This window comes from Macaca nemestrina, chromosome 6 (assembly GCF_043159975.1).
Source record: "Macaca nemestrina isolate mMacNem1 chromosome 6, mMacNem.hap1, whole genome shotgun sequence".
Taxonomy (NCBI): domain Eukaryota; kingdom Metazoa; phylum Chordata; class Mammalia; order Primates; family Cercopithecidae; genus Macaca; species Macaca nemestrina.
The window spans coordinates 8,290,232-8,316,609 of NC_092130.1; the positions used below are offsets into that span (position 1 = coordinate 8,290,232).

General features: G+C 48.1%; 1 protein-coding gene across 2 annotated transcripts in view; it reads left to right on the top strand.

Moving 5' to 3' along the window:
- LOC105480952 (serine/threonine kinase 10) overlaps positions 1 to 26,378 on the top strand; it is a 148,205-nt gene that overhangs the window by 42,082 nt on the left and 79,745 nt on the right. For both annotated transcript variants that reach the window (XM_071098089.1, XM_071098090.1), the window contains one exon: positions 21,967 to 22,015. In XM_071098089.1, the coding sequence (XP_070954190.1) occupies positions 21,967 to 22,015 (49 nt within the window). The remainder of the gene's footprint in view (positions 1 to 21,966; positions 22,016 to 26,378) is intronic.

The window sequence follows — 26,378 nt, forward strand, 5'->3', positions numbered from 1 at the left end:
AGACCAAGGGTTAGAAAGGTAGAGTGGGCCGGGCGCAGTGGCTCAAGCCTGTAATCCCAGCACTTTGGGAGGCCGAGACGGGCGGATCACTAGGTCAGGAGATTGAGACCATCCTGGCTAACACGGCGAAACCCCGTCTCTACTAAAAACACACACACAAAAAAATTAGCCGGGCGAGGTGGCGGCGCCTGTGGTCCCATCTACTCGGGAGGCTGAGGCAGGAGAATGGCGGGAACCCGGGAGGCAGAGCTTGCAGTGAGCTGAGATCTGGCCACTGCACTCCAGCCTGGGTGACAGAGCGAGAGTCCGTCTCAAAAAAAAAAAAAAAAAAAAGAAAGGTAGAGTGAAGTGGCTCGTCCCATGTGTCATAGCCAGGCTCCAGCCCAGGTCTGCCTAGCTCCCAAGCCTTCTCTCCTGCCCCCTGCAGTGCCCCTCTCTGGGCATCACTGGGAACAGTTCAAAGGACACAGTCTGTGACCCCCACCCTTCCACTTGAGGAGCCATTGTCTGGCAGAATGTTTTTGGCAGGGGTGTGGTGGTGAGGAGGCCTGTGCCAGGGGACCTGTCCAGCTGCTTCCTTGGGCAGTGACCCTGTGGGTGCGGCTGGTGGCCCAGAGCAGATGGAGTTGTGAAGCAGCAGGTGGCTAACTGAGGGCTTTGCTGGGATCCTGCTGTTGGAACAGCCAGCCTAGGCTATCTGTGTCATATACACAGGAGCAAGGGTGATTGTCATTCCGGGATTTGCCCACCATGTCACCAAGCATCTCCATGTGGCCCTTCCTGTCAGGTCAGTGCACCATCTGACTGTGTCCTTCCCCTGCGGCAGTACTCTCCGGGCACCTCCCAGCCCTGCTTCCCTCCGCCCCTGACCCTGTCACTCACACCCTCATTCCTTCAGTTGATCATGCACAGAGTGGGATTGGAATCTGGCTGCACCCCGTCCTGCTGTGTGGCCCCGGACACGCCTCTTCGTGCCTCTGAGCTCCAGGCTCCTCAGCTGGACATCGGGGATGATGGTGCTGGCCACCACAGTGTGTCCCGGGTTGGAAACCCAGCTGGCAGACAGTAGCGGTGTAGGAGGGTCCCAAACCTGCTTGTGGCTTTCACGATGTGACTCCAAGCCAGGCATCTTAACTAGCAGGACAGGCATGTCGCTCGTAGTCCATATCAGCCAACAGATGTGTGAACCACGCCCACAGGCTACGCAGACTGCAGGTGTGAAACGATCGCATGTATATTGGTTTTCATCCACAGTTCCCGGCTCATAACTCCCATAGCCCTTGTTACAATGTTTTGTTATCATGGTGGGTGAGTTAGGCCTTAGGAGCAGGCCTCAGGAAACAGTCTCTCTCTCTCTCTGACCTTCTCCTGTCACCTGTCACCTGCCTAAGGCAGGACTCTAATCCGATTGTGGGTCAAGTGACTGATTCCAGAGGGGTCTTAGAGGAAGGAATGCCACACAGGCCAAGAAAAGTCCGAGGCTGGATGCGGTGGCTCACGCCTGTAATCCCAACACTTTGGGAGGCTGAGGCGGGTGGATCACGAGGTCAGAAGTTCGAGACCACCCTGGCCAATATGGTGAAACACCGTCTCTACTAAAAATACAAAAAAATTAGCCGGGCATGGTGGCATGTGCCTGTAGTCCCAGCTACTTGGGAGGCTGAGGTAGGAGAATGGCTTGAACCCAGAAAGTGGAGGTTGCAGTGAGCCGAGATGGCACCACTGCCCTCCAGCCTGGACAACAGAGCAAGACTCTGTCTCAAAAAAAAAAGTCTGAGCAACAGGGCTTGTTGGGTTTAGACTGTGTGCTTTTTTCCAATCACATCTCTATATACGGTTGTCAGTCATGCCTGTGTAATGAAAGCTCCATAAAATCCCAAGAGGATAGGGTTCAGGGAGCCTCTGGACAGCTGACCAAGTGGAGCTTCCTGGAGGGTGGTGTACCCGGGGAGGGCGTGGAAACCCTATGCCCCTTCCCCCAGCCTCACCATCCACATCCCTTTATCTGTATCCTTTGTAATATCTTCTATAATGAATCAGTAAACATAAGTAAATGTTTCCGTGAGTTCTGTGAGCTGGTTCCAGCAAGTTAACCAAACTCAAAGCAGGGGTCTTGGGAACCCCAACTGGAAGCCAGTATCTCAGAAGGTCCAGAGGCCTGGACTTGCAACTGGTTTGTGGGGTGGAGGGGCGCAGTCTTGAGGCCTGAGCCCTCAGCCTGTGAGATCTGATGCCGTCTCCCAGCAGATAGTGTCGGAATTGAATCGGAGAACACACAGCTGGTGTCCACTGCATGTGTAGGGGGAAAACCCCCACATTTGGTCACGGACGTCTTCTGTGTTGATGACTGTGCTGTGAGAACAGAGGAAAAACAAGGTTTGAAAGTTATTCTTCAACAGCAAGCTTTTTGTACTATATACGTTGGTGTGGCCCTTTATACATCCACACCTTTCATGTAAGAATCTAGACGTCTGACTTGGCCTGAAGGATCAGCGGCTCTGGCCCCACGGGCCCTATTCCCTCACAGGCTCTGTGCGCCAGGCTGGGTGTGGTTGCCCCTCTGCATCGGCACACGCTCCCTGGTTTGCCCTGCCCCGGCCAGGTGACCACTCTGGATGCATGTTCCTTCCTGGTACGAGATAGGAGCAGATGGTTCCAGTGCTACGGGAAGGCGTGTGGAGACAAGGGAGGTACGGGGGGCTGTGGGGCTGTGTTCCGTTTTCCTTGTGTTTCTTGAGCTGCTTCTTTCTTCCTGGACTTGGGGTTGGGTTGTCTCTGGTGGAATCTTTAGCACTTGCAGCTGTCGTGGCCTCTGTCCCCGTCATGATAACACCTACCCGTGTCTGGCATTCCACATGCATGATCTCATGTGATTGGCCTCCCACCTCCCTCGGGTAGACAGGATAGCAGTGATTCACTCAGTCATTCATTCATTCACCAACACACGTTTCCCCAGGGAGCACCGACTGTGTGCCAGGCAGTTTAGGTGCTGGGGCACAGACACAAAGGCCTGCCCTCTGGAAATTGGAAATTTACATTCTACAGGGGGCGGGGAGGAGAGGGAGACAGACAACAGACAATAAAAGTAAGGCGTATAGTATGTCAGTTGGTGACGTGTGCTGTGGACAACAGTTGGATGCCACGCGGTGTGTGTGTACGCGCAGTGTTTTATTGTCCTGTGGGAGGTGTGAGCTTGCCCAGGACACCTGTTGTTTCTCCAGCCTTGCATGGGGCAGGCGCTGGTGCAGGGCTGTCTCTAAGCGTGGTGATTTGGGTTTCCAGCATGGACACAGCATGGACATGCTACTGTCCAGTACTCACTGGACGCTGGGTTCTGAGCTACAGGCTTTCCCTGTGTGATCCCATGTGATCACAACCAGGGAGGCAGCCTCTACCATCACCCCCACTTTATAGATGAGCAAACTGAAGCTTGGATCTCCGAAGTTACTTGTCCCAAGGTCATTCTGTTAGCGTCTGGCCAGAACTGGGATCCAGGTGTGTCTGGCCCCGGAGTGGAAACCCAGTGCTCACCTTGGTTCACGCGGGTACTTTGGTTCTTTGGAGACATATGTCCCTTGAGTAATGAATCTGGGAAGGCTGGGGGTTGCCCTTAGGGAAGTAGTTCTTCCCTGGCTTCCTGAGGGGGCTCTGAGCGGGCCAGCGCATGCTCTGCCTGCAGTGGCCACCATCCCGCACTGCCACCCCCTCTCTTGGTTTGAGTCCTACCTGTCCCTCAAGGATCAACTCAAAGGTTACAAAACCTTTAGCAATTTGAGTTGAATGTGCCACCTTCTAGCAGCTTGTGTGCTTTTCCCTGTCCCTTCTTATATTTGTCCTGGGTTTTGTGAGTCCATCTCCTGACCTCCTCCCTGGGGGTCACTTCCCTCAGGGCAGGGGCATGGGCCTGGCTCCTTCCCCTTTGTGTCTAGCACTGTTCTTAGCGGAGCTGGCTTTGGAGAACAGTGGCCAGAGAGACAGATGGTCAAATGGATGAAAAAATGTCCCTGCAGACACACAACTGCCTTTGCCTCTTTGCTAGGGCTGAAGTCCGTTTAGCGTCTGCACAGAGTCTGATCTTAGCCCTGATCTTGGCATTTCTGGAAGATGGGATGGACTCAAGCTCAGGGGACTTTGACCCCAGAGCCAGTGCTTGCGACCTGTGGGCCAGATAGTACCCAAGGGAGTTAGGCCACCTGAAATGGAATCGCCTTGGTTCCATCCTGAGGTGCCTTGGGACTTGGGCACGCATGGTTAGGTGTGGAACCACCTGAGTCTCTGCATCTGTAAAAGGGGTGGGGTGTATCTAAGTCATCCCTGAGATGATCCCTCCCCTTTGCCTTGGCAGGACTCCCTCCACCGCGCCCCATGGCACATACACACTTAGGAACCTGAAGGTCACTCCCTCTGTTCCAGATGCCCTTGCCCATGGGTGAACTCAGTTCACCCTGCTCAAGGGCAGCCCTAATTCCTTCCCCAGGCTTCCTTCGAATGTGGTGGGTGAGGCCGGGGGTGGAGGAACACAGCCGGCCCAGCGTTCCTGGGAGGCCTGGGGGTGTAGGCTGCCTCGTCAATGGCAGCATTGTTTGTCCTGGAGCTCAGAGATGGGGAGATTCTGGGACTCCACCCACAGCAGCTGGCTCCTGATATGCTGAGGACATTTCTGTGTTGACTGTTGTGTTTTTTGGTGTCTGCCTCCAGGGACTTGCTTCGCAGGCGGAGGCCTTGGTTGGATAACTTTTGTCTTCTGGGCTGTATCGGGGAGGCTAAGGAAGTTCCCAGCACCGCCCCACTGACAGCGTCTCTCAGTTCAGGGAGGCCTGGGGGGCTGATGGCCATGCCTACCTCTGCCTCCGCAGGAAGAAACAAGCCCAGAGACGGAAAGCGGCTTGCCCATGGCTACACAGTTAGGCTGTCTGTGTGTCTTGGAGTAGGACTAGCCTTGGTCTGTACCCTGGTTCTGTCACTTATGAGCTGAGTGGCTTTGGGGAAGCCCCTTCCCCACAAAACCTCAGTTTCCCCATCTGTCAAACAGGAATATGTGTAGTTGCTCATGAGATTAAGTGAAGGCATGCTTAACAAACACTTAGCGCCGTGCCAGGTATGCCCTAGCGGCTCAGTAATGGCAGCCATCATCTCCTCTCTCTTCGTTGGCAGTAGAGGGAGGCACTCACTTGCCTTTGTCCTGCTTCGTTTGCACAATCTGGCTGTCATCTCTGTTAGCCATCTTTTGGCTGTTCTGCCCTGATTTCTGGGTATCTTAAGGCTACTGAAATTTTTCATTCACGTTCATTCATTCATTTATTCAGCAAACACTTACGATGATGTACTAGGTCCTGGGCTTTCATAATGGGTCATATGAAGGGAGTTTTTCAGACTTAAACTGCTTCTTCAAGGATCAAGTGACTTCTGTCACTTTGAACCTACACAGTCCATGTTGCAAATGACCTTATCGTTGTTGAGAGCTTCATTTTCCAGATGGGAAGAGAGCAGAGGCTCAGAGCAGGAAAGAGGTCAGGACAGCCCCACAGAAGGACGGTGGCAGACCCAGGACCGTGTCCACATCTCCTGGCTGTGGCTTATTTAATTTGAGTTCTAGGAGTTTTGCTAACATTTATTTATTGAGTGCCTTTGTGTACCCAGGACATGCTCTTGGCCTCAGGAAAGCCCGGGGAGGTGAGGGGACCCAGGCTCAGAGCACGGTGTGGCCACTGGGTATTGATGCCTCACCTCTGGAGTGATTGTGCCTTAATTTTCTTGCTTTCTTTTTTCTTTTTCTTTCTTTCTTTTTTTTTTTTTTTTTTTTGAGACAGTGTCTTGCTGTGTTGCTCAGCCTGGAGTGCAGTGGCACGATCTCGCCTCACCGCAGCCTCTGCCTCCCAGTTCAAGCGATTCTCCTGCCTCAGCCTCCCGAGTAGCTGGGGTTATAGACATGTGCCACCACACCTGGCTGACTTTTGTATTTTTGGTAGAGACAGGGTTTGGCCTTGTTGCCCAGGCTGGTCTCGAACTCCTGAGCTCATGAGCCACTGCACCTAGCACTCGGTTTTCTCTTGAGGACAGCTGGGGCTGGGACAGTGCTAACCCAATTCCTGCTGGCCCTACTGCATATGGGCTGTGAAAGTTAATGTCTAAACCCTGTGGATGGTTCAGGCTCAGCCTTATCTGGGTTGGGACATCCTGGCTTCCTTATCTCTGGTGAGCAAGCTCACTGGTATGTGTGTGCTGACCAGCAGGGCCCAGAGAGGGCTGCAACGAAGAGACAGAATGGCCTTTTCCCCACCCGCCCGAGGGCTGGGACCCAGCCTGTTTGTGGCTTCCTCCTTGAGGCATGGGGAGGGATGGGGTGCTTAATAGATCTCTGCCCCTTATCTGTGACCTTAATCTTCCTGAGCCTTAGTTTCCCCGTACGTAAAATGGGAATAAAATAATACCTAGTGCTGGTAATACTTGATAACATTTACCAGGCATTGACTGACTGTGTACCAGGCAATATCTTTTGTTCTGACATACATTATCCTACCTAATCCTCACAATAAATCTTATGAGGTCCAGGCGTTTTTAGGATACCTACCTCAAATAGTGAGCATGAGATAATCCGTGGAAAGCACTTAGCCTACGGCCTGGCACAGAGTAAGCTCTCAAATTGCATTAGGTGTCGTGAATGGGGATACCGAGGCTGTCCCAGGTTAACGTGCTAACTGCCTGCCTTGTGGGGATTTTGAGGACATGATGTAAAACCGTAGAACGCCTGCACACATTGTATTTTCTTTGTGCGCATTACTTAGAAGGGCAGAAATCAGCTTGGCACAGCGCTTTGGTGTCAATATTTATTCCCAGAGGATTGGTCTGGTGGAGAAGAGAGATTGTAAAATCCTGGCTCTGTCAGTCCTGAGCAGTGTTCAGCTGATTCCTCATTTGCTCAAAAGATGTTTGTGTAGTAGTCAGCCCCACGGCAGCTCTAAGTGAACACTGTGCCGAGAAGGCGAATAATTACTTAAATTGAGGCGTGCAGGTCTAATGCTGGGCACATGACGTGTGCTGTCTCATTTATCCCCGCCTGGCAGGTAGAGATAACCACCCAGACCCAGAGATTGGCCTTAATGGGAACTCCCGGGAGACAGAAGCTGTTTCTTCACTGCTGCATTCCCAGCAGATAAAACAATGCCTGGTACAGGGCAGGTGCCTGATACATTTATGAATGGATGAACGAGTTACCTTAGAGGTGATGCGGCCTGCCAGGATCACGTAGCAAGGCCTCAACCCTTACACGGCACCACGACAGCTGCTCAGTCTAAACTGATGGGGGTCATGGAACACAGGTGTCCAGTTTCCTTTGGCCTTCAGCCAGAGAAGAAAGCCGGCGATTACAGGCTGCTGTGACATCCCCCATCAGACACCCTCTGAGAGTGCCTGTGGGCTGAGGTCGTCAGGGAAACAAGGAGCTCCTGGGTGCAGAGACCACACGTCTGACGAGAGGGCCCAGATAGAGCAGGCACCTCCCTTACCAGAATGTGTTACCTGTATCCCAGCCCTTGCAGGACCACCTTCTTTTTCTCTCTTTTAAATTGTTTTTTGAGACAGGGTCTGGCTCTGTCACCTAGGCTGGAATGTATGTAGTGGCACAGTTGGCTCACTGCAACCTCTGATTCCTGGGCGCAAACCATCCTCCCACCTCAGCCCCCTGAGTAGCTAGGACCACAGGCATGCACCACCATGCCTGGCTAGTTTTTTTTTTTTTTTTTGTATTTTTTGTAGAGACGGGAGTCTCACTTTGTTGCCCAGGCTGGTCTCGAACTCCTGAGCTCAAGCAGTCTTCCCACCTCGGCCTCCCAGAGTGCTGGGATTACAGGCATGAGCCACCGCGCCTCGCCCTAAATTGTATTTTATTGTGATAAGAACACTTAACGTGAGACTACCCTTTAAACACATTTTAACGTGTACAGCACATTGTTACAGACATAGGTATAGTGTTGTCCAGCAGATCTCCCTCCGGAGCTTATTCATCTGGCTTAACTGAAACTTGGTGCCCAGTAATGAGTAACTCCCCATTTCCCCCACATCAGCCCCTGGCAACCGCCATTCCACTCTTGATTCTAGGAGTTTGACTGTTTTACCAGATTCCTCATTTAAGTGGAATCTGCAGTACTTGTCTTTCTGTGACTGGCTTATTTCATGTAGCATAATGTCCTCAGGGTTCATTCATATTGTCTCACTTTGCAGAATTTCCTTCTTAAGGCAGAACAGGGATCCATTATGTGTACATACCACATTTTCTTTATCCATTCATCTGTCGGTGGACATTTAGGTTGTTTCTACATCTTGGCTTTTATGAATAGAGCTGCGATAAATATCTCTTCAGGATCCTGCTTTTAATGCTTTTGGATAAATACCCAGGCGTGTCATTACTGGATCATGTAGTAGTTCTATTTTTATTATTTATTATTTATTTATTTATTTTTGAGACAGAATCTTGCTCAATTGCCCAGGCTAGAGTGTAGTGGCATGATCTTGGCTCACTGCAACCTCTGCCTCCCGGGTTCAAGCAATTCTCCTTCCTCAGCCTCCTGAGTAGCTGGGATTACAGGCATGCGCCACCACTCCAGGCTAATTTTTGTATTTTTAGTAGAGACGAGGTTTTGCCATGTTGGCCAGGCTGGTCTCGAACTCCTGACCCCAGGTGATCCACCCGCCTTGGCCTCCCAAAGTGCCAGGATTACAGGCATGCACCACCACACCTGGCCAAGTAGTTCTGTTTTTAATTTTTGAGGAACTTCCATACTGTTTTCTATAGCAGCTGGACCGTTTTGTATACCCACCAACAGTGTGCAAGTGCTCCCTTTTCTCCACATTCTCATCAACACGTGTCATCTTTGGTCTTCTTGATAATAGCCATTTTTACAGGTGTAAGATGATCGCTCACTGTGGTTTTGATTTGCCTTTCCATGATGATTAGTGATGTTGAGCATCTTTTTATTTACCTGTTGGACATTTGTATGTCGTGTTTGAAGAGGTGTCCATTCAAGTCCTTCATTCATTTTTTAATTGGGATATTAGGGGTTTTTTGCAGTTGAGTTGTAGGAGTTCCTTATGTATTTTGGAGATTAACCCCATGTTAAATATATGGTTTGCAAATATTTCTCCCCATTTTGTAGGCTGCCTTTTCATTCTACTGATTGTTTCCTTTGTTGTGCGGAACTTTTTAGTTTAATGTGTCCCACTTGTTTATTTTTGGGTTTTTGTTGTTGTTGTTGTTGTTGTTGTTTTTGCCTGTGCTTTTGGTATAATATCCATGAAATCATTGCCAAGATCGATGTTTTGAAGCTTTTCCCCTATGATTTCTTCCAGGAGTTTTATGACACATTTATATGTGTCATCTTTAATTTCTTAAGTTTAACACTTAACTTTTTAATTCATTTTGAGTTGATTTTTGTGTATGGGGTAAGGTAGGGCTCCAGCTTTTCTCTCTTTAATGTATATCCAGTTTTCCCAGCTCCATTTATCAAAAATACTGTACCTTCCTTATTGATTGGTCTTGTTGGCATCCTTGCCAAAACCCATTTGACTATGTATGTGAAGGTTTATTTCTGAACTCCCTTTCTCTCTCTCTCTCTCTCTTTTTTTTTTTTTTTCAGAGATGGGGTCTCACTATATTGCCCAGGCTGGTCTTGAATTCCTGGGCTCAAGCAATCCTCTCACCTTGGCCTCCCAAGGTGCTGAGATTACAAGTATGAGCCACTATGCCCAGCCTTATTTCTGGACTCTATTCTGTTCTCTTGATCGATATGTCTGTCTTTATGCCAATACCACACTGTATTGATTACTGTAGCATTGTAGTACATTTTGAAATCTGGAAGTGTGCGACCTCCACCTTTGTTTTTCTTTTTCAAAATTGTTTTGGCTATTTAGGATCCCTTGAGATTCCATAAATATTTTAGGATAGATTTTTCTGTTTCTGTAAAAGCTGCCATCAGGATTTGACAGGGATTACACTCCATCTGTAGATCATGTTGAGTTGTATTGACATCTTAACAATATTAAGTCTTCAATCCATAAACCTGGGATGTCTTTCATTTATATGTGTCGTAATTTTTTTTTTTTTTTTTTTTTTTTTTTTTTTTTGAGATGGAGTCTTGCTCTGTCGCCTAGGCTGGGGTGCAGTGGCATGATCTCGGCTCACTGCAAGCTCCGCCTCCCATGTTCACACCATTCTCCTGCCTCAGCCTCCCGAGTAGCTGGGACTGCAGGCACCCGCCACCATGTCTGGCTGATTTTTTGTATTTTTTTTAGTCGAGACGGGGTTTTACTGTATTAGCCAGAATGGTCTCGATCTCCTGAACTCCTGATCCGTCCGCCTTGGCCTCCAAAGTGCTGGGATTACAGGTGTGAGCCACCGCGCCCAGCCAATCTTTAATTTTTTTTTGCAACAATTTATAGTTTTCAGTGCATAGGACTTTTGCCTCCTTTTTAAAGTTTATTTCTTCTTAAGTTTTTAGGAATACTATACACATATTCCTAAGTATATTCATTTTTTTGATGCTGTTGTAAATTGAATTTTTTGTTTATTCATTGTTAGTATGTAGAAACACAATTGATTTTTGTATGCTTATCTCATACCTGCAACTAAATGTGTTTATTAATTCTAACTTTTTTGCATAATCTTTAGCGTTTTCAACATATGAGATTATGTTGTATACCAACAGAAGTAATTTTATTGGCTGGGCGCAGTGGCTCACGCCTGTAATCCCAGCACTTTGGGAGGCCAAGGCAGGTGGATCACAAGGTCAGGAGTTCGAGACCAGCCTGGCCAATATGGTGAAACCCCCTCTCTACTAAAAATACAAAAAAATTAGCCAGGCATTGTGACGCATGTCTGTAATTCCAGCTCCTCGGGAGGCTGAAGCAGAACTGCTTGAACCCGGGAGGCCGAAGTTGCAGTGAGCCAAGATTGTACCACCGCCCTCAGGCCTGGGTGACAGAGTGAGATTCCATCTCAATTTAAAAAAATAATAATAATTTTATTTCTCCTTTCCAATTTAGATGTCTTTTATTTCATTTTGTTGCCTAAGTGCACTGGCTAGGACTCCCAGTGCTATGTTGTATAGGAGTGGTGAGCGTGGGCATTTTTGCCTTGTTGCTGATCTTGTAGGAAAAGCTTTCAGTCATTCACCATTAAGTGCAATGTTAACTGTGCATTTTTAATATATGGCCTTTAATATATGGCCTTTTTTTTTTTTTTTTTTTTTTGAGACAGAGTCTCACTCTGTTGCCCAGGCTGGAGTGCAGTGGTGCGATCTTAGCTCACTGCACGCTCTGCCTCCTGGATTCACACCATTCTCCTGCCTCAGCCTGAGTAGCTGGGACTACAGGCGCCTGCCACCATGCCTGGCTAAATTTTCTTTTTCTTTTTTTATTTTTAGTAGAGATGGGGTTTCACCGTGTTAGCCAGGATGGTCTCAATCTCCTGACCTTGTGATACGCCTGCCTCGGCCTCCCAAAGTGCTGAGATTACAGGTGTGAGCCATTGCGCCCGGCCCAGTATACAACCTTTTAATATAAGACCTTTGTATACGTTGAGGTTGTTTTCTTCAATTTTGTTTGTTGAGTATTTCTCATAAAGTGGTGTTTAACTTTGCCAAATGCTTTTTCTGCTTTAATTGAGATGATCATGTGGTTTTTTAAAATCTCCTTTCATTGTGTTAATGTGGTATATTACGTTGATAGGTTTTTGTGTGTTGAACCATCCTTACATTCCAGGAGTAAATCCCACTTGGTCATGGTGTAATCTCTCTTTTAATATTTGAATATGATTTGCAAGTGTTTTGTTGAGTATCTTTGCATCAGTATGTCAGAGGCATTCAAACCAGAGTGACTTCATCTTGAATAGGGGCTGAGTAAAATGAGGCTGAGGCCTGCTGGATCACATTCTCAGGAGGTTAGGTATTCTTAGCCATAAGATGTTTATGGTTAAGGGAACAGAAACAGACCCAGGATGTAACAGACCCAGGAAGTGTCCTGATGTCCTGATATCTTAAGAACAAAAACATTCCTAGTTTTAAAATAAGTCTCACTTTAAAGATAATAATATATGAACAGTGAGAACACATGGACACTGGGAGGGGAACATCACACACCGGGGCCTGTTGGGGGGTTGGGGGGCTAGGGGAGGGATAGCATTAGGAGAAATATCTAATGTAGATGATGGGTTGATGGGTGCAGCAAACCACCATGGCATGTATACCTACGTAACAAACCTACGTGTTCTGCATGTGTATCCCATAACTTAAAGTATAATTTAAAAAAAATAAAGATAATAATAAAGGCTCTTGTGAAGGACAGTAGTTACACAAAGATTAGCAATCCTTTATCACAAACCCTTGTAGTAGAGCACATCTCCTCCATGATTTTTATTACCTTTTATATAAGTAAGCATTGTACCTAGGTGGGCACGTTCCTCCTCTTATTTTTTGGAATGCCATGCTCTGCCTATGGAATAGCTATTCTTTCACTTCTTTACTTTATTTATTTATTTATTGCTCTGTCGCCCAGGCTGGAGTACAGTGGGGCGATCTTGGTTCTCTGCAAGCTCCACCTCCTGAGTTCACGCCATTCTCCTGCCTCAGCCTCCCGAGTAGCTGGGACTGCAGGTGCCCACCACTACGCCCGGCTAAGTTTTTGTATTTTTAATAGAGATGGGGTTTCACCATGTTGGCCAGGCTGGTCTCGGACTCCTGACCTTACGTGATCCACCCGTCTTGGCTTCCCAAAGTGCTGGGATGACAGGCATGAGCCACCGCGCCCAGCCTGTTTGGAGGTTTTAAATTACTGTTCAGTCTCCTTAGAAGTTACATCTGTTCAGATCTTCTGTTTCTTCATGATTCAGGCTTGCCAGGTTGTGTTTCTAGGAATTTTTCTATGTCATCTAGTTTATCCAATTTGTTGTCATACAGTTGTTCATAGTACTCTCTGATAGTCCTTTCTGTCAAATCAGTAGTAATATGTCCCCTGTTTCATTTCTGATTGTAGTAATTTGAGGGTTTTTTCTTTTTCTATTTCTTTCTTTTGTTTATTTATTTATTTATTTTTTGAGACAGAGTCTCACTCTGTTGCCTAGGCTGGAGTGCAGTGATGTGAGCACGGCTCACTGTCTCCTGGGTTCAAGTGATTCTTCTGCCTCAGTCACCCAAGTAGCTGGGATTACAGGCGTGCGCCACCAAGCCTGGCTAGTTTTTGTATTTTTAGTAGAGACAGGGTTTCTCTATGTTGGCCAGGCTGGTCTCAAATGCCTGACCTCAGGTGATCCACCTGCCTTGGCCTCCCAAAGTGCTGGGATTACAGGCGTGAGCCAGCGTGCCTGGCCATAATTTGAGTTTTTATCTTAGTCTGTTCAGCTAATGAACATATTTTAAAAATTCTTTTGAGTCTATATCTAGGAGGGAATTGCCATTTGGATCAATGGTAATGCTACGTTTAACATATTGAGGAACTGCTGGACTCTTTCCCAAAGTGCCTGGACTGCACATTTTACATTACCACCATCAGCGTATGAAGGTTCCAATTTCTCCATATTCCTGCCAACACTTACTGTTGTTTATCTTTTGTTTTTTGAGATGGCGTCTCGCTCTGTCTCCCAAGCTGGAGTTCAGTGACGTGATCTTGGCTCACTGCAACCTCTGCCTCCTGGGTTCAAATGATTCTTTTGTCTCAGCCTCCCAAGTAACTGGGACTACAGGCGTGTGCCACCACACCTAATTTTTGTATTTTTATTAGAGACTCCTGACCTCAGGTGATCCGCCCATCTCAGCCTCCCAAAGTGCTGGGATTACAGACATGAGCCACCTTGCCTGGCCTTGTTGTTCATGTTTTTAATTCTAAGCATTCTAGCATGTGTGAAGTGGTATCTCATTTTGGTTTTGATTAGTGTTTCCCTAATGACTAGTAATGTTAAGCGTCTTTTCATATGCTTATTGGCCATTTGTACATCTTTGGAAAAATATCTATTCAAATCTTTTGCCTATTTTAAGATTGGGTTATTTGTTCTTTTATTGTTGAGTGCTATGAGTTCTTTATGTATTCTGGATACTGGTCCTTTATCAGATATATGATTTGCAAATATTTTCCATTTATGGCTTTCTTTTTCTTTCTTTCTTTTTTTTTTTTTTTTGAGACAGAGTCTTGTTCGTTCTCCCAGACTGGAGTGCAGTGGCACAGTCATTGCACACTGCATTCTCGACCTCCTAAGCTTAAACAATCCTTCCACCTCAGCCCCCCAAGTATCTGGGACCACAGGTGTGTGCCACTATGCCCAGCTAATTAAAATTTTTTTCCTTTTTTTTTTTTTTTTTGGTAAAGATGAGGTCTCCCTATGTTGCCCAGGCTGGTCTCAAACTCCTGGGCTCAAGTGATCCTCCCACCTCAGCCTCCCAGAATGCTGAGATTACAGGCGTGAGCCATTGCACCCAGCCTTTGTTTTCTTGATATTGTCCTTTGATGCACAATATGCTTAATGTTGATGAAGTCCAGTGTATCTGTTTTTCTTTGGTTGCTTGTGCTTTTGGTGTCATTTTTATCCATCTGGTCTTTTACTAACCCCCATATACCCTTTGACACATATTTAGAGGTCCTCAAAGTTTTTATTTAAAGATGGGAGGGTATGGAAATAATTTTTAAAAACACACTCATTGGAACAGACTGCAGTACTGTCTTTAATAATGAAGATTCCCAAAGCTTCTATGTGAATACTCAGGGCTTCTCAAACCATCTCTTGGTAAAGACTGATGAGGATGATCATACATCCTACTGAAGCCTCTTGCTCTGTGGTTTGAGGCAAGAGAAAAAGGAACACTGATGATGAAATTTAGGATAACAAGGAACATAAAAGAGACAGTACTTCTGCCAGTTTGCCCCCAAGTTTCTCTACCGTCTTACAGTGTATTTTGTTAAGGGGAGGAGAGATGTGGTCCCAGGGTCCAGGCCTCTTGCTCATATAAATTCCCATTAAGCAGTAGTTCTCAAAATGTGACCAGGGGTCCAGCAACAGCAGCAGCATCTGAGCACTTGTTAGAAACCAGATTCTTAGACCTTACTTCAGACCCACTGAATCAGAAGCTGTAGGGTAGGACCCAGTAATCTGTTTTAACAAGCAGTCTGCTGAACGTTCAAGTTCGAGAGCCACTGGTGTCGCATTTTCAGCTGGTACAACCTGGAGTCTGCCTCCTGGAGAATGTGATTACTCATCATCTCCTGCCAAGTGTGGGATCAGGTACTTCTGGTAACAAGTGACAGCAAACCTTAAACTAACCTACTAAACAGCTGCAGAAATTAATTCGTTTGCATATTCTGCCTAAAAAGTCAGTAGGGAGCAGGCTTGTTCTCCATTTTCCTGTGATTCTCTGTCTTCCTCTGTGTATTAGCTTTGTCTTCACACCCACTTCTCTTGTGGTTGCAGCGTGGCTTCCTGCAACCATCAGAGCAGTGTGCTTCCTGATTAGCTCCAGAGTGAGATGACATGGCATTCTACACCAGCAAGCACAATTCAGCAGCTTAGCTCTGATGACACCAGCCCTGAATCAGGGCAAGAGGCAGAAAATTTTTCTGACTGGCTTAGTACCCTGCTTCTACCCCTCCCTTGCAGGGGATGGGTAAGTCCTACCCAGTTCTCATGGCTGTTTCACAAAGGGGAAGGAAGAAATGCTGTATGTGGAGGGGGAGGTAGCCATGGTGCCCAGAACACCAGGACTCATGAAATGGCCTCTTTGCTGTTTGTCCCAAACCCACTGTTTTTTCCTTCTTTAATAATGCATCCAGGGGGATCTTTCTGAAGCAAAAGCCTGTCTACAACACCCCTTGCTTAAACCCTTTGGTGTATCTCCTCAGACACACACACACACACACACAGCTCTCCAGATTAGGTTCATACTTTGAGATGTTCAAGTTCTAGTTCTAGTTGACCTCCAGCCTGCTGGATTCCCATCCTTTGGAACCCCGTGGAATGCTCCATCATTACCCCCTTCCACGCTTTTCCATGCTGTCCCACCTCTGCTTCTGTCTTCTGCCAGGAATGCCTTTACCCTTCCCCGTGTGGTAAATTCACCCTTCAAAACTCAGCCTGGATATCTACTTCCTCTGGGATAGCTCCAAGGCAGGTTAATGACTGTGTCCACAGGCTGCTGGGTTACACAGTCACCATGTGCCTGCACCACTCATCCTACATCTCTCTCAGCTGGTGATCTTGGAGCAGGGACCTGTTTGAATCTCCTGGGTCCTCAGTCCCCAGGCTTGCCATGCACTAGGAGCTCAGATAGTGCTGGTTGATCACATACTACTTTTGTGGTCCCTGCTGTTGCCTAGCAAAGTAGAGCCCCTGGTAGACACTCAGTTGATACTTATCAGTGCACTAAACTGACCACAAACCTCAGTTCTTCAGGTCCGGGGAAAACCCTGAGCCACCTGCAAATATAGGCTGCTTATGGCCTTGACAGGTTCAAGGAATCAGTCCTTGGCACTGGAGCAGGCTTCATTCACTTTGGACTTGGTGAGGGCTTAGAGGCCTTTAGCTTTGAATCCTGAGGAGCCTCCCTTTATCCAGGAAGCAGGGGGCTGGACCACTGGGACCTTCATCAGAAGAATAGATATATCTGTAGAAGTAGGTTATTCTAGGCCAGTTCTTTCCATTAAAAACAAAAAACAAAAAACAAAAAAACAACTAAGCCAGGTGCGGTGGCTCACACCTGTAATCCCAGCACTTTGGTAGGCTGAGGTGGGCGGATCAAGAGATCGAGACCATCCTGGCTGACATGGTGAAACCCCGTCTCTACTAAAAATACAAAAAAAATTAGCTGGGCCTGGTGGCCGGCGCCTGTAGTCCCAGCTACTCGGGAGGCTGAGGCAGGAGAATGGTGTGAACTCGGGAAGTGGAGCTTGCAGTGAGCCGAGATCGTGCCATTGCACTCCAGCCTGTCGCCCCTCTGCACCCACTCTGTCGCCCAGGCTGGAGTGCTGTGGTGCCGATCTTGGCTCACTGCAGGCTCTGCCTCCCGGGTGCACGCCAGTCTCCTGCTCAGCCTCCCAAGTAGCTGGGACTACAGGTGCCTGCCACCATGCCAGGCTAATTTTTTGTATTTTTAGTAGAGATGGGGTTTCACCGTGTTAGCCAGGGTGGTCTCAATCTCCTGACCTTGTGATTCACCCGCCTCGACCTCCCAAAGTGCTGGGATTACAGGCGTGAGCCACAGCGCCCGGCCGCCTCTAGCCCTTTTATAATCAGCACTAATTCATTCATGAGGGTGGAGCCCTCATGATCTAAACACCTCCCATTACTGTTGGCCCCACCTCCCAACACTGGGGATTCAGTTTCCAACACGTGCCTTCTGGAGACACATTCAACTATTATTTTATCGGTTACTGTTGAGACTATTGTTTTATTAATTAAATCCCATGTATTTCTGCAAAAAACCTGGACAAGTTTATAATACCAGTCCCCTGTAGTCCTCCAGCCACTGATAAGCTGAAGGTAAAAATGTTAAGACCCAGATACTAAAAAAAGCAAGTAAGACCTGGGAGTCAAACCAAAGCTGAGGAACTTCACCCAGAGCTTCCCAGCAGCCAAGGCAAAAAAATAAATAAATAAATAAAAGGGAAACTCAAGGGGTTGTGGAGCTCTTGAACTGCAGAAGAGGAAGCAAGCCAGGTTGTCAGAATGCATGAGCTTTCCTAATGCTGACCTCTGGAGAGGGCATAGGGACCTTGTGTAAGAGTGTTGTGTAAGGGACAGTTTCACTGAAAGATGCAGGAACTGCCTAGGTTTTGTCACTTCTCATACTGACTCTTTAAAAACAGCTGATGGCGGCCGGGCGTGTGGCTCACGCCTGGAATCCCAGCACTTTGGGAGGCCGAGGTGGGCGGATCGCGAGGTCAGGAGATCGAGACCATCCTGGCTAACACGGTGAAACCCCATCTCTACTAAAAATACAAAAAATTAGCCGGGCGTGGTGGCAGATGCCTGTGGTCCCAGCTACTCGGGAGACTGAGGCAGGAGAATGGCATGAACCTGGGAGGCGGAGCTTGCAGTGAGCCGAGATAGCGCCACTGCACTCCAGACTGGGAGACAGAGCAAGACTCCGTCTCAAAAAAAAAAAAAAAAAAAAAAAAAAAAGAACAGCTGATGGCATGTCCATAAATTTTAGTTCTCAAAAATAAATACATAAATAAATTGTAGTTCTGGGAAAGCATTTCTTTGTTTTATTTTGTTTTCCCTGGGAATCAGACTGAGAGGAAGGCATATTTTTGTAGGAAGCCTAAGTAACATGCTCTAAGCATGAAACTTTCTGGTGATTTCATTTGTTAGAGATTTAACAAACACATATTAACTGTCTGGCTTTCATGCTGTTCTCTCATGTAAGGAATCTCATTTTAACTTTCTCAATGAAGTTGGAGGCAAGAGATTATTAGGCCATTTTACAGATGGGGCAGGGAGATTGACTTATCCAGGGTCACGTAGTCAATTAAGTGGCACACCAGGGCTCGACCCCAAGTTTACAACATTTTCCTTTGTGTTGGCACCTTGTTGGAGAAGGGGGAAGTGTCTGACCTGGTTACATATCCACGGTGTATTAGGACTGGGTCTTTTTTTTTGAGACAGAGTCGCACTCTGTCACCCAGACTGGAATGCAGTGGTGTGATCTTGGCTCACTGCAACCTCCACCCTCCGCCTCCTGGGTTCAAATGATTTTCCTGCCTCAGCCTCCTGAGTAGCTGGGATTACAGGCACCCGCCACCACGCCTGGCTACTTTTTGTATTTTTAGTAGAGACGGGGTTTCACCATGTTGGCCAGGCTGATCTCGAACTCCCGACCTCAGGTGTTCTGCCTGCCTCGGCTTCCCAATGTGCTGGGATTACAGGAGTGAGCCACTGCCCCCAGCCTAGGACTGGGTCTTTATAAGTACCACCTCATCTGTTCCTTACGGTAAATCTGAGAGCCACGTAATATTAGTCCATTTTACAGAGAGGATTGGAAGTTGTCCAAGGCCATACAGGTGGTAGGTGTTAGGGAAGCTAAGCAGGGGTTCCCAACCAGGGCTTGGTGATGGAACTTCAGGATATGCAAGGATTCAATAGAATGGCACGGGAACGTTTCTGGGTGAGAGGGGAGAGGATGGCTTTCATGGCGCCTCAAAACCAAACAAAAATAAATGAGAAAAACAGACCCATGAACTCAAGGGAAGAATCATAGTGACAGCTCACATAACTGAGTCCCAACCTGGAACCAGGCACCTGGCAAGGCCTGGATGAGCTTATCATTCCCATGAGGGTTAGGGTGTATCATCCCCATCTCACAGGCCGCCCAGCTAGTAGGTGGCCTTGCATGGTGACTAAGTTTTGCCTCTTCTCCATCATCACCTGTTGTGACTTGGTTTTTTTCTAGCAGTTAGTAGAATTTTTCTTCCTCTTTTGTGGAGCTGAGAATTACTACAAGGCAGAATGATATGCTGTGCTTCAGAAGGTCATTGCCTTCCTGTTTCCAAGTCACCTCTGTCTGTTCCCTTGCCTCTGGGAACAAGCTGGTTGGATGGTGGTTGGGTAAGAGTGAACAAATGAATGGATGAATGAATGAGTGAACAAGCGGATGGAGGAAGTACCACTTCCTTGGCGTTCAGGATCAGCATGCATGGATCCGTTTCTGATGACTTTATTCAAGGCTGACAGGTCACTGTAGTGTTAGAGAGAAGTCTTGGGGAAGCTGAGTTCAGGCCCGTTCATGACCAGGCAGGACCAGAGTGACCCAGAAAGCCTCCGTCCTCCTCAGCAGGCAGTGGCGTGGAAGTGGGCCGTGCCGCCTTCCACAGCTCTCTGCCATGGCATGCAGCCCTCCACAGCATGTGACTAGCCTGGCAGGGCCTGGAATGGTTGCTACCCCTGGAACCTAGTATCTCTAGTATCCTTGGCCCATGTTGAAGTCCCCTGTTTCATCTACTGTGGTTTTTTTGCATCCCAGCCCGGCTTATACCCCTAGTGTAGCCCGGTGGTGGGGTCCCAGTTCAGAGCAGCGGCATCAGCAGCCCCATTTTCCAGCTGAGGACACAGTCTCAGAGGATTGAAGTGACCTGTCCACGGCCACACTAGTGAGTGGTGGACCTGGGCCATGGGCCCAGCTGTGGCTGGCTCAAAAGCCACACATCACCACATCCTCATAGGACCCACATGACCTCAGGGTCATGTTTACGTTGCCAGGAGGCCCCTGGAAGGTAAGCCACAAACTGGAGGCCTCACCAGATTCCTGAGTCTGCTCCACCCTCCTCTGGCTGGAGAGCAGTCTCTGTCCAGCTGGACCGTGGCTGAGGGTTTCTTTCCTGTTTAGAGAGAGCATGGGTCTTCTGGACTGCCCCACTCTCCGGGGCCTCTGCTCAGCTGGGTTGAAGGAACTTCACAACAAGCAGGGGCCAGGAGCTGGAAGCTCAGAGGTGATTCTGCCTGTCCTGAAGTTTGTGATGCCATCCCCCTTCCTCAACCACCTGTAGCCCTACTTTAAGAAAAAAGAGGTCAGGGCCGGGCGCGGTGGCTCAAGCCTGTAATCCCAGCACTTTGGGAGGCCGAGACGGGCGGATCACGAGGTCAGGAGATCGAGACCATCCTGGCTAACACGGTGAAACCCCGTCTCTACTAAAAAATACAAAAAACTAGCCGGGCGAAGTGGCGGGCGCCTGTAGTCCCAGCTACTTGGGAGGCTGAGGCAGGAGAATGGCGTGAACCCGGGAGGTGGAGCTTGCAGTGAGCTGAGATCCGGCCACTGCACTCCAGCCTGGGCGACACAGCATGACTCCGTCTCAAAAAAAAAAAAAAAAAAAAAAAAAGAAAAAAGAGGTCAGGCAGGGTGGCTCACACTTGTAATCCCAGCACTTTGGGAGGCCAGGGTGGGCGGATCACCTGAGGTCAGATGTTCGAGACCAGCCTGGCCAACATGGTGAAACCTCATCTCAACTAAAAATACAAATATTAGCCAGGTGTGGTGGCAGATGCCTTTAATCCCAGCTACTCAGGAGGCTGAGGCAGGAGAATCACTGGAACCTAAGAGGCAGAGCCAAGGTTGCGCCATTGCATGCTAGCCTGGGCGACAAGAGCGAGACTCTGTCTAAAAAAAAAAAAAAAAAAAAAGAGAGAGAAAGAAAGCGAAAAGAAAAAGCAAAAGCATCTATGCAAAGAGCCCAGAGTGGGCCAGAAAGAGTAAGAATGGGAGTGAACCAGGGCTGGAAGAGCCTTTCTACTGTAATCGTCCTTTCTGTCCCTCCACTAAGCTGGGAGCCCCTTGAGGGCCTGGACCTGGCTGTTCTCCCAGGGCCTGCAGCCTGTCAGTGTATGATGAATGAATGAATGACCTGAGGGTTTGGAGCTCTGCTTCCAGTCCAGGAACAATCTCTATGGCCTTGGTCAGTTACATCCCCTTTCTTGGCCTCAGTTTCTCCATCTGAGCTGATCTTCGAGGCCCTGGTGTTCTGAGCCAGCAAGGTCCAGGGCTCTGGAAGATGGAGGGAGCCTGAGACAGGTGCTGGGATTCTGAGAGGACGTGGCCAGCTTGGCCGGGGGGAAGGCGTCCTGAGGTTCTTGGCTGTGGAGCACAGGAAACAGGGCAGCTGGCAGGTGGGCACCAGGCGCACAGGTGGGAGCGAGGAGGGAGGGTGTGGGCTTGGCTGAAGAGGCCGTTTGCTGAAGCTTCGGGTCTTCATAGCAACTTAGTTTTCCTTCTTCAGAAAATGCAGCACTCAAGCAACTCCTCTGGGTGTCAGAGCCTCCTGTGAGGGTTGAGGCCCACTGGGGCAGGGGGACGGGTTCCCAAGGCAGGAGCAGGAGGGGCTGAGGAGCAGGGGCACCCAGGCATTGGGCATATTGGACCCTGCCTGGCTGTGCCCTGTGGGGTTTCATCTTGATGGCTAGGCAGCCGCACTCATTGTCACTTTGCCCTGTGTTTTCTGCAGATCATGATTGAGTTCTGCCCAGGGGGAGCCGTGGACGCCATCATGCTGGGTGAGTCTTACTTGATTCATTGCATTGCCGGGACCAGACCACACGTTTGGAGTCCTGAGCCTGGCTGCTGGATGGCTCTGTCTAGGGAACTGGGACCTCCATTCTCCCACTCCATCAGTTCCCATGGCCTCTTTGAGCACCTCTCTGCTTTGTCTGCTTTTAGGAGCAGGGTTTGGGTTCTTTTTTTTCTTTCTTTTTTTGAGACAGAGTCTTGCTCTGCTGCCCAAGCTGGAGTGCAGTGGTGCGATCTCAGCTCACTCACTGCAACCCCTGCCTCCTGGGTTCAAATGACTCTCCTGCCTCAGCCTCCCAAGTAGCCTGGGATTACAGGTGTGTGCCACCACACACGGCTTGTTTTTGTATTTTTAGTAGAGACGGGGGTTTGGGTTCTTGAAGAGAATGCAGGACATTCGCTGGAAGACCGTCACTCCCTATTCCAGAAGCCGTGTGTCCTTGAACTGGCCACTCTCCCTCTTGAGGCCTCTTGACCTAAGATGGGTGTGATGCCTTCTTTGCTGGACCCCACAGCACTCTCAAGAGGTGAAACCGAGATACCCATGGAAGGTTGTTGAAAAGTGGGGATACCCACACATTCAGTAAATGCTCTGTGGGGACAGTGTCAGGTCTCAATGTCCTGGGCAAGCTTGAGCAATAACAATGACGATGACCACAGTGAAATGTTAGTAGTGGCCATTCCTTTGTGAATAGTCACTATATGCCAGAGAGTGTGGTAGCCACGTTCCCATATGTGGTCCTTCTCTAATCCTCAGGTATAAAATCAGGAAGAGTATTTTATTTATTTATTTATTTATTTTGAGATGGAGTCTCGTTCTCTTGCCCAGGCTGGAGTGTGGTGGCGCAATCTCAGCTCACTATAATCTCCACCTCCCAGGTTCAGGTGATTCTCCTGCCCCAGCCTCTCAAGTAGCTGTGGCTATAAGTGGCTACCACCACGCCCAGCTAATTTTTGTATGTTAGTAGTGATGGGGTTTCACCATGTTGGCCAGACTGGTCTCGAACTCCTGACCTCGGGTGATCCACCCACCTCGGCCTCCCAAAGTGCTGGAATGACAGGTAAGTATCACATTTATTTTTGATTGGGCTGACACTTGAAAGGTTAAGGGACTCACCCAGATCACACAGCAGAGCTGTGAACCCAGGTCTGGCTGACCCACTCCTAACCATGGCCTGTCCCACAGCATCCCCGGCTCATGCCACCCTGCATGGAGTGCAGAGAGGCTGAGGAGAGGCCTGGAAGGTTGAGTGACATGTCAAGGATTCTGGGATGGCCCAGAAGAGGAGAGGTGCTCAGTGTAGTGTCATACCATTCAAGGTATTTTCCCGGAGTTTACCTCAGGAGGGAGCCAATCGTAATCCTGACACAGTCTTCAGTGCCATAAACCTGAATGTTGAAATCCCAAAAGAGCAAAATGCCCAAAGTCTCAAATCCTGTCAAGTACAATCCTGAAAGATCAAAATCCCAAAAATATAATTCTAAAAAACTTTTTAAAAAATTCTTGGTATTTATTTATATTTTAAAGGGGAATTTGAGAAACATAAAAACATGAAGGTGCTTCACAGGCCACTTTACACTGTCAAATAGTCAGTAATAACATACATATTTTGCATGCGTAAACAGCTATACCGAGGATAGTTGCACAGGTGTAACAATTATGAACAGACTGGCCGGGCGCGGTGGCTCACGCCTGTGGTCCCAGCACTTTGGGAGGCCGAGGTGGGCAGATCACCTGAGGCCACGAGTTTGAGACCAGCCTGGCCAACGTGGCAAAACCCCATCTCTACTAAATATATGAAAATTAGATGGGCGTGGTGGCAGGCGCCTGTAATCTCAGCTACTTGGGAGGCTGAGGCAAGAGAATCACTTGAACCCAGGAGGTAAAGGTTGCAGTGAGCCGAGATGATGCCACAGCACTCTAGCCTGGGTGACAGAGTGAGACTCCATCTCAAAAAAAAGAAAAAAATGATTAGCAGATGACCCACACCCATAAAGAAATAGGTCAAAAAGGGAAATGTATAAATGCATATCACCAGGATTGGTGATTGTGGACATACAGCTTTATAGCTGTTGTCTAAAATAGTGTAATGAACAACCGAAGCCTGTTGGTGAGATCGACCAAAACCCTCAGCGGCTCACTAGGGCATATGCAGATGCCGAAAGAGCCGGAATCTGGAGAAAGTTTATCTTTCACAAATGCAGATGTACCAAAAGGACATCCCTATATTCACTGAGGAACTTTCAACATTTTTACATACATGCACAATGCTTACACACCGGCAATGCCGAGATAATACACTTTCAGAGAGTCAAATTTGCAACAAATGCATAAAAGGAATTAGAACTCTCTCCAAGTCTCTACACCATTTATACCTGCAGCATCGAAAATGATGTGAAGATGAAATACATAGCATAGTGAATTGTAAAAAGTAATGCTGACTATTTAAAACAGTGGGGAAATATAGACGTATATTTATTTATATATGCTTAAGACCATTTAGTTTTTTCAAATTTAACATAGGACCAAGTGTATTGCAGGGAGAGATTATGGGCAGTTGCACGGAGACCGTTCGTAAGAGTTGGCCTAACAGGATACAACTATCTTGTGATTGAGATTTTTAGGATTTTAGACTTTAGGGATTTTGATCTTTGGGGATTTCAGCATTTGGGATTATGGTATTTGAGATTATGTCTTTTAGGATTATGATCCAAACCCATGTCAGGAATGTGTGAAATTTACAGTAGTCCATCCCCATCCCGGGCTGTAGAAATGTTGGACCCACAGGGGCTCGCTCGGTGCCTCACGCCTGTAATCCCAGCACTTTGGAAGGCCGAGGTGGGCGGATCACGAGGTCAGGAGATCAAGACCATCCTGGCTAACACAGTGAAACCCCATCTCTACTAAAAATACAAAAAAATAGCCGGGAGTGGTGGTGGGCACCTGTAGTCCCAGCTACTCGGGAGGCTGAAGCAGGAGAATGGCGTGAACCTGGGAGGCGGTGCTTGCAGTGAGCAGAGATTGCGCCACTGCACTCCAGCCTGGGTGACAGAGCAAGACTCTGTCTCAAAAAAAAAGGAAATATAGGACCCACAAGCCTTCGTTACAGAGCCACTTACTGCCCCATCGAGTTCCCAGGTAGACGACAGTATGGGGGAGGATACATGGCACATGTTATATGGCTCTTGGGTGTGCCTTCTCTCAGCAGGCAGGCACTGCCTTTGAAGATTATCATTTGGGAGATAGAATCTAACAGTATAAAAGTGATAATCTGGTATGAATTCAGACTTTAGGTTATAAGGAGCCAAAATACTCAAACTTTTTTAGGTGGGGGAAAGGTGGGGGATGTGGGAGGTGGAATTTATTTGCACAAATAACTGAAGACTTCAAGGATGGCTAGCTTCAGGCACAGCTTGTTCCAGGAGTTTTAAAGAGTTATGATAAGGGGTGGAGTGTGGTGGCTCACACCTGTAATCCTAGCACTTTGGCAGGCCGAGGCAGGTGGATCACTTTGAGCTCAGGAGTTTGAGACCAGCCTGGGCAACAGGGCAAAACCCCGTCTCTACAAAAAAGACAAAAATGAGCTGGGCATTAGTGGTTTGCGCCTGTAAGCCCAGCTACTTGGGAGGCTGAGGCTGGAGGATTGCTTGAGCCCAGGAAGCAGAGGTTGCAGTGAACTAAGATCATGCCAGTGCACTCCAGCCCAGGTGACAGAGTGAGACCCTGCCTCAAAAAAAAAAAAAAAAAAAAATAATAATAATAAATAGTTATGATATGGACTTGATTTCTTTATCCAACTCTTGGCCCCCTATCCTCTGTGTTAGCCCCATTCTCATGCTGGTTTTCTGCCCTTGATGACAAGATGGCGTGGGAGCTCCAGCCATCACATCTGAATTCCAAGCAGCAGGATGGAAGACAAGAGGGTAGAATAACCACCTATCCCTACCCCACACTGAAGACTCTTTTAAAGAGACTTCAGAAAAGCTCCACGTGACACCTTGATTTATGTCTCATTGGCTGTGGCATATCACACACAGCTGGAATGGAGGCTGGGGAATGTGGTTTTTTTAGCTGGGTACCTATATGTTCTGATACCAAAAAAAGAAGGGGGAAATGGAAGCCAGCTAGCACCCTCTGTGTCCCCTGGTGTGCAGCTTAACTGAATGAGCTTAGCTGGAGGGGAGTATCAGAGATGGAAAAGGCATTGAAGTGTACTGTGTCCTCGACCTCATTCACAGCTGGGGCGTGACCGTAGACTACAGCTCAGCCAGCAGATAAACCCTGCTCTGGCTCCCATTCCAGTTCTCCTCGTGGCCCTGACTGCTCCAGCCCTAGGCAGCTTTCCCCCT